Source organism: Miscanthus floridulus, chromosome 19, assembly GCF_019320115.1.
Source record: "Miscanthus floridulus cultivar M001 chromosome 19, ASM1932011v1, whole genome shotgun sequence".
NCBI classification, from domain to species: domain Eukaryota; kingdom Viridiplantae; phylum Streptophyta; class Magnoliopsida; order Poales; family Poaceae; genus Miscanthus; species Miscanthus floridulus.
The window spans coordinates 39,359,208-39,367,304 of NC_089598.1; the positions used below are offsets into that span (position 1 = coordinate 39,359,208).

At 52.9% G+C, this 8,097-nt stretch overlaps 1 protein-coding gene across 1 annotated transcript; it reads left to right on the forward strand.

The window, feature by feature from the left end:
* The first annotated feature begins 3,918 nt into the window (after positions 1 to 3,918).
* Positions 3,919 to 7,246, forward strand: LOC136525916 (uncharacterized). The gene is made up of 2 exons (XM_066518745.1): positions 3,919 to 4,267; positions 6,867 to 7,246. The coding sequence occupies exons 1-2, from the start codon at positions 3,919 to 3,921 to the stop codon at positions 7,244 to 7,246; spliced, it is 729 nt and encodes a 242-aa protein (XP_066374842.1).
* The last annotated feature ends 851 nt before the right edge of the window (positions 7,247 to 8,097 follow it).

Genomic DNA, 8,097 nt, shown 5'->3' on the forward strand with positions numbered 1-8,097 from the left:
GAGTCGCACCTAGTGATGGTCGTGACATCCTTCCCTCTCGGGGAGGTCATCCAAAGCCGGGACGCCATAGGGAGAATCACAAAGTGGGCACTCGAGCTGATGGGTCAGGGCATTTCATATGCCCCTCGGACGACCATCAAGTCTTAGGTGCTAGCCGATTTTGTTGCAAAATGGAACGAGATCCAAATGCCGCCAGCAGCCATCGATCAAGAGTATTGGACAATGTACTTCGATGGATCGCTGATGAAGAAAGGCATCAGCATGGTGCTGGTCTTTGTTTCACCCCTTGGAGTGTGCATGAGGTACATGGTTCGCATTCACTTCCCTGCCTCTAACATTGTGGCCCAATATGAGGCACTCATCAATGGCCTACGCATTGCCATCGAGTTGGGCATCCGACGGCTTGATGTCTGGGGTGACTCACAACTAGTCATCAATCAAGTCATGGAGTCAAGCTGCCGTAGCGCCAAGATGGCTGTGTATTGCTAAGAAGTTCACCAGCTGGAGGACAAGTTTGATGGCCTTGAACTGAACCACATCCTGAGATGACTCAACGAGGTGGTCAACATGCTAGCAAAAATGTCATCTGGTCAAGAGCCAGTCCCGACTGGCATCTTCGCCAGTGATCAATACAAACCCTCAGTCTGCTGTGAGGAGCCAGAATAGACCGATGATGGGCTGACTGCCCTAGGCTCGGGGGCTGACCGACCCTCGGCTCCTTCTGACCTTGAAGTCATGGAGCTTGACGAAGACCAAGTGGTAGAGCCCAACACTCTAACTGACTGGAGGACACCTTATATCGATTACCTCCTCCTCAAGGTGCTCCTGACTGACAAAATGGAGGCTCGATGGCTCGCACACCGTGCCAAGTCCTTCATCATTATTGAGGGGGAACTCAACAAGCGAAGCCATACCAGGATCCTACAGTGCTGCATCCTAGTAGGGGTTTGTGGACATCATGCCGCACCTAGGACCCTGGTCAGGAACGTGTTCTGACAAGGCTTCTACTAGCCAAGCGTAGTGACTAATGCTGAGCAAACTGTGCGCACCTATGAAGGCTATCAGTACTACACTCGTCAAATAGACCTGTCGGCCCAGGCGCTCTAGGCGATCCCCATCACGTGGCCGTTCATGGTCTGGGGGCTTGATCTGGTCAGACCCCTCAAAAGGGCGCTAGGGGCTACATGCATTTGCTTGTCGCCGTGGACAAGTTCATGAAGTAGATTGAGTCTCGGCCAATTTCCATGATCAAATCTGAGTTGGTTGTGCAATTCTTCCTCGATATCACCCACCGCTTTGGAGTCCTGAACTCCATCATCACAGACAACAACACATAGTTCTCTAGGAAAAAATCCTCCAATTTTGTGATGGCTACCACATCCACATCGACTGGGCCGCTGTGGCGCACCCCCAGACAAACAAGCAGGTCGAGCACATGAATGGCATGGTCCTACAGGGCCTCAAGCCTAGAATCTTCAACCGACTAAACAAATTCGGTGGATGGTGGGCTACGAAGCTTCCTGCGGTACTCTGGAGCTTGAGGACGACCCCTTGCCGGGCAACTAGCTACACGCCTTTCTTCATGGTCTATGGTTCCAAAGCGGTCCTCCCAACCGACCTTGACTACGGAGTGCCGAGGGTTAAGGCGTACAACGAGCAGGGAGCCAAGACATCCCTCGAGGACACCATGGATCAGCTTGATGAAGCACATGACGTTGCCCTCCTCCGCTGGGCCAAGTACCAGCAAGCATTATGCCAGTACCACGGCCACCATGTGTGGGGCCAGGCCTTCAACGTCAGGGACCTGGTGCTCCGCCTCGTCTAGAGCAACAAGAACTGCCACAAGCTCTCTCCACCGTGGGAGGGACCGTACATCATCGTAGAGGTGCTCCAGATGGGCACCTACAAGCTCAAGTCCATCAACGACAAAGTCTTCACCAACGCCTAGAACATCGATCAGCTACGTCGCTTTTAACCCTAGTCTATGCACGTACTTATGAAAATTAAGAATGATATTTCTAAAACACAAAAACACTTTCTCTTATCGATATCGCTATCATTTCCTCGATCTTTAGTGACACCTGACCCCAACAATGGCAAGAGGTCGGGCCTCACTTGGGGGCTGATAAGAATATATCTACTCAGAAACATTCTTTGTGCCTGACCCCCCCTTGCGTTAAGATCTAGAAGCAAGAGTTGCTGAAACAAATGCTAAGTAAAACTAGTCGGACCGCCAGAAACCAATGCCCCAATGGCTACGGCGTTTTTGCTCACCAGCGTGATCAGAGTATTTTGGCCCGCACCTCGAGCTTTACAACCTTAACATCAGAAGGGGTCGGATCACATCAACCTTTTTATACATAAAAAAGAGAAGGGCCAAAAGTATGTTCAACCAAAACAAAAATTAAAAACTTGTCCATTTATTACAAGTTCATCGCCCGGCTCATCCAACTAACTAACCCCTTGGGGGGACGACTTCATCCTCGATCTTTATAGCTAGATCCTACGCCAGGGGGCCACTGTCTGATCAATCTCCTCTATCTTGGCCTCGGTGTAGCCAGGGCATAGCCTTGACTCATTGTCGGCAGATCAATGTTCTCATAATGAGAATGAGCAATCACAAACGACCGATGAACGCCGAAGTGAAGCACGTGCTTCCCGATCTCGTGCGCTCGATCCGTAATTCAGACGGCATGAACCGCGAGCGATCTCGTCTCCTGCTTTGGGGCTAGCTTGAGGTCATCGCAAACTAGCTGGATGGTGACACGCATGGTATCATGCTCGTTGCTCTCCTTTAGGAGGGAGTCCTTGACTTCGCCGAGCTCCTTCTCCAAGCCATGGCTCTTCACCACCCCCTCCCTAAGCTTGTCATCAAGGCCTGTCCAAATCACACACCAACCGCGTCAAAAGGCCAACTGTGGATTCTAGGAATAAGGACAACATGGGAAACTATAGGCTCACCTTCCACGTCCGCCTAGAGCTTGCATACCTCTTTTCACGCCCTTGACCTCAACCTTCAGGTCCCTCTCCTCCTCAAGCTCACCTTGTTGGGCGTCGGTGCACTCCTGGCGAGCCAAGTCATGTTCCATGTGGAGTCCCACTACGGCCCAGAGCAAATCGTCCCACTCCCTTCGTAGCTGCTCAGACTCCATGACGTCTGCACACGTCCTCTCGATCAGGGCCATGAGCTTCTCCTCGGCCTTGTGAGCATCCTTCTACCTAACTTGGAGGTCGCCTAGCTCTCAAGCGGTGGGGGCAAGCTCAGCCACCTCCTGATAGGCAGCGGCGAGCTGTGCGGCCAGCCCATCACTCCGCCACATCTCTTCAATGAGGCAGTCCCAAATATCCTTCTCGTGATGAAGGAATTGGGACTTCACTCGGCTGTGGACCATAAGGGACTACGAAGAGGACAAGTCTTAGAGGCATGGAAAGGGAAAATGAGAGCTGAATACACAGTCATATCATACCTAGCCAGCTAGGGCGATGATGTCATGCAATGAGCTCAACGCGGTGGTCAGGGCATGAACCGTGGTCCCAACCTCCGTGTGGACGATCCCCCATTTCCTCTCCTCCACGCTGTCGTCAAGGGCAAAAAGCATAGCCCCAAGTCCTACTAGTCTACCCACTAGATCTAGGATCCTCCCAACATGACCGAGTCACCGCCCACCCAGACCAGAGACTAGGATGGCTTCGCACCGATCCCAAGCGGTGCCGACCCCTCTTGCGACAGCAACTCCTCTAGAGCTGCCCCTCTGGTAGTAGAGAGGACGAGTGATGTGGATGCTAAGGATGCCTCTGGTGTGCCCTCTCCACCTATGATGTCTTCGCCTATGATGCAGCCACCTGCACCACGATGGCTCCGGTTGCACTGCCTACGCCTATGAATTCACGGCCGCACTCGGCTACGCCACGTACGCCATGGACACCTTGGGTGTGTTATCCTCCATCTGCAACACCGCAGAGGCAGCCACCTACGTAGATGATGGCTCTAGCTATGCTGTTTTTGCCTGTGATGTCACGGTCACCTTCGCGGATGACGGCCCTAGCTGCGTCGTTTCTGCCTATGACGTCGCGGCCACATCCGGTGATGCCACATTTGCCACGGTTGCCCCAGATGCACCCTCCTCTGTCTGCTCCCCCGTGAACGCAGCCACCGGCTGCACCCCTCCGGTCGACGCCGCGGCCACCCTGGTGCCACTCCCGCTCACCTCTAGCGTAACACTAGCAGGCTCCTGGCGCATCTGCCAGAGGGTGAGGCTCTTCTTCGGTGCAAGCCTTAGGAGAGTCCCGCGTCCTCCAACGCTATGAAGGACATGACGGTCAATTTATGACAAAAATTCATTAGAGCGAAGGAGTGAAGAAATTCTTAACTCACCTCGATGCCACCGGATGGTGACATTTTGGGGTCGGCCCACCTGACCCCGGCCGCACCTCATTGGCACGTTGCTGTTTCGAGCTTTCCTCTGCTTGGAAGGCCTGCACGGAGCAGAGCGGCCTGATTCCACCAGCTCTAGGGCGCGTCCTCCCCCTCCTGCCTTGGGGCATGCCAAGGGAAGGGCCCCGCCTATGGCAAAGACGAGTCCTCGTCCCCACCTCCTAGTTCATCCCATTAGACAGGTGACCTAAAACCATCGCCTCCCTCTCCTTCTTCTTCTTCTTCCTCCTTCGAACCTTGTTGCCGCCTTCCTCGATCCAGCTTCGCTCGCTCCTTTGCCCGCCGCTTTGCCTTCTCCTCATCCTTCTTCTTCATCTTCTCGTCTATGGCATGGTTCACCACCCTCACAACCACATGCTCTGGTAGTGGCACGATGGAGGCCCGAAAGCCCAACCCCACCGGTAGATTGACAAAGCCCGTGTCCGGCCACATCGTGGGATGTCCTAGGATAGGGAACACGGCGTCGGACTCCTCCATAACCTCCTTGATGTGCTACGCGACCTCACTATCATGGAGCGGCCCCTGGGCGAGCACCATCTTGTTGAGCTATGCGCCAGGAGTCATCATGTATAGTGGGAGGGCATGCGCCATCAGCGGCACCACCCTCCTCGCATGATATGCCCCAATGACACCGACCCCACGGAGACCATGGTTCTTTAGGAGCATGATGGCATCCAAGAGGGCACATAGCCTTTTCTTTTCCTTCTCGAGAGGTCCCCACCCCCACACGGGTGGTGCCTCTACGATTAGGCATTTAGTGAAGTCCGACAAGGGGGCGGTGGCATCATTCTTCGCATAGAACCAAAGCATGTGCCATCCCTTGTTGGACCTCGACAGTGGATAGGTCATGTACTCGGTGGACCGGTGGCCCCGGAGGTGGATACCTGCGCATCCCATTGACACTGATAGGTCCCTACTTCTCTCCCTTTTCTTGTGCAGGGAGACAGAGAAGAAGTGCCTCCATAGCTCAAAGTGGGGTTCGATCCTCAAATACTCTTTGCACAATGCGATGAAGGCCGCGATGTTCTAGATCCCATTGGGATTCAAGTTCTACAACTCGATCTGGTAGTGGTGCAGCAGTCCTCGGAGGAATGAGTGGGGAGGAATCACGAGTCCATGCTCGTGGAAGGGCGTGAAGGACACAACATAGCCATCGGGTGGCATCGGTGCCTCCTCATGACCAGGCATGAGCCACTCCACCACCTCGGTTCTCCCATGGAGAAGACTGCGCTTGATGAGGCCCTCCATGTGTGCGTGGGTGACGTCAGAGCGATACCACGACTCCATGTGAAGCAAGGGCGGAGGAACAAGAACTTCGCTGGCGGCAGAAGAGCGAGAGCAAGAGATCCGAGCACTTGCGGTGGAGAAGTGGAGAGGACAAGGCTACGGTTAGGCGTATTAAAGATGAAGGGAAAAACCCCCTAGTTATATGGGAAGGTGGAGTGAGAGGCGAACTGTCTGCCTCGATCGACTCACCTATCGCACGTCGTCACTTTGCCTCTCCGGAAATTGTGTGCATGCCACCCCCGGCTGCCCCCTCGAAGGGCATGTCAGACGATGGTTTGCCCCAAGATGGGCCAAAAACCGCCACAGGCAAGGAGGGATATGGAGCGAAAAATGCTCCCATAGCCCAATAAGGCCCAAGAGTTCAAAGATTGGCCCATCGATGGGTTCACAACTACTCTGGGGCACCTTTTGAGTGAGGGGTGGTTAAGTATGAGCCAACTAGCGGCCAGCACCAGGGGTGCACGAGTGCCATAGGCATCCTGACCCACGTTCAAGGCAAGCACCCGGGCGCACAAAAGGCAATGAGCCCTTGGGATCGGTCGAACGGACTTGAGACCTATATGAACTGGCTATCAGGAATCTAGAGTTGGTCACCAGCTAACCCATGCCAGACCCCCACGAATGGTAAGCCAAGGCCCCACTCGGACTAGCCCGTTAACAGCTCTCCAAGCACCATAATTCGTCCATCGAGGAAAACATGGCACGGCTCAACCCCTCTGTTATATCAAAAAAGACGCTTGAGGGAGGACGACCACAAGATGAGCTGACCCCTCGATTGGACCCTTGCTACGCGTGGTGGCTCTAGGGAAGTTGGACTCGCAAGGAGACCGAATACGCGGTCGCATGACAATGGCGGATCGATCAGATCCTAGGGAGGGATCAGAATCAAGAGAGATCTTTTCCGACCCCCAAATCTCATAGTTGCATGCTCCCAAGACATCCCGTGGCTCAGAAAGGGAGATCAAGACCCTCAGAATCCCTCCGTTAGAAAAAGCCTTCGAAGGAGTATCCTACTCCTCCGCAGGCTCGGGGGCTACTGTCGGGTATCAGTATTAGGGATACCTGGAAGAAGGAAGTTGATGGTCACGAACGCTAAATCGCCCGGATGGTCAAGAGCGTATTTTGGTCTTGCTCGACCCCAAAGGTACGGGCCCCGTCTTGCCCGATCCTGAGGGTGCGGGCTCCGTCGCGCCTGAACCTGGGGGAGCGAGCTCTGTCACGCTCGACCTTGAGGACGCGGGCTCCATGTCGCCCGACCTCGAGGGCATGGGCTTCGTTGCGCCCGACCTCGGGGGCTCAGGCTCGGTGTTGCCCGACCCCGAGGGCGCGGGCTCTATCGTGCCTGAACATGGGGGAGCAAGCTCCATCACGCTCGACCTCGATGATACGGGCTCCATGTCGCCTGACCCCGAGGGCACGGGCTTTGTCACGCCCAACCTCGGGGGCGCGGGCTCCGTCACGCCTAATCCAGAGGGCGCGAGCTCTGTCTCGCCCAATCCCAATGTAACACCTCTGGTGTTTTGACCTAATACTAAAATTTGACATGTCATCATGTGCATTGCAAAGCATTCATTTAGTATAAAGTTTTGAATGCATTCACTAAATAAGGTTTATTTCATAATGTTGTTATTTCATGTGATGTGTTTCAAAAACCCTAAATACAGATCATGACCACAGGGGTTAAATTTCATGTGATCATGTGAGGTCATATGTCCTTTGACTCAAATAATCCTAATGGGCCATGTTATTGGTCAAAAATCAAAATCTAAGTAAAAGGAAGACAAGTCAAATTTGAATTCACATTCAAATTATAAAAGTCCTTTTTGCCCCTTTTAACTAATTCAAAATCCATGAGGAATTTCGAGTTGAGGCAAAAAGCAAAGTTGAAGATTATTTTATGAGGATCAACTTTGGTATTCAAAGTTTTTCAAGTTTACATATAAAATTTGGAGTAATTTTGAAATGATTCAAATGCTCAAATGCACCCCAAATTCAAATTTCAAAATGGAGGCAGAATTTGAAAATGTTCCTAGAAGCAAAGTTGTAGAGTTTGAAAAATTGAACAACTTTCATTTTTGGAGATTTTCAACTTCTTTAGAAAATTTCTGAGTAATTTGAGAAATGAATGCAGTGGCAGTTCTGTAATTATTTCAAAAATTCAACTCCACCTCACTGCTTGCCGCCGGCGCCACGCGGAGTTCACCGCCGATCGGTTTTCACCGCTTTCACGCGCTGTGACACGCCCAAACCTCTGTGGCGAGTTCGCCCGTGTGCTGTCATCACCGTACGCCCTCAAGCTGGCTATAAATAGGAGTACATCGTCGTCAATCGGAGTTTTCCCATCGACAGTTCGCCGCCGGTGACATTGCCGCGAT

Bases quoted from the DNA above. Each gene is read 5' to 3' on its own strand.
- LOC136525916 (XM_066518745.1), top strand. From the start codon at position 3,919: ATGGACACCTTGGGTGTGTTATCCTCCATCTGCAACACCGCAGAGGCA. The intron at 4,268-6,866 runs GTGCAAGCCTTA...TCGACCCCAAAG, and splicing joins GAGGGTGAGGCTCTTCTTCG to GTACGGGCCCCGTCTTGCCC.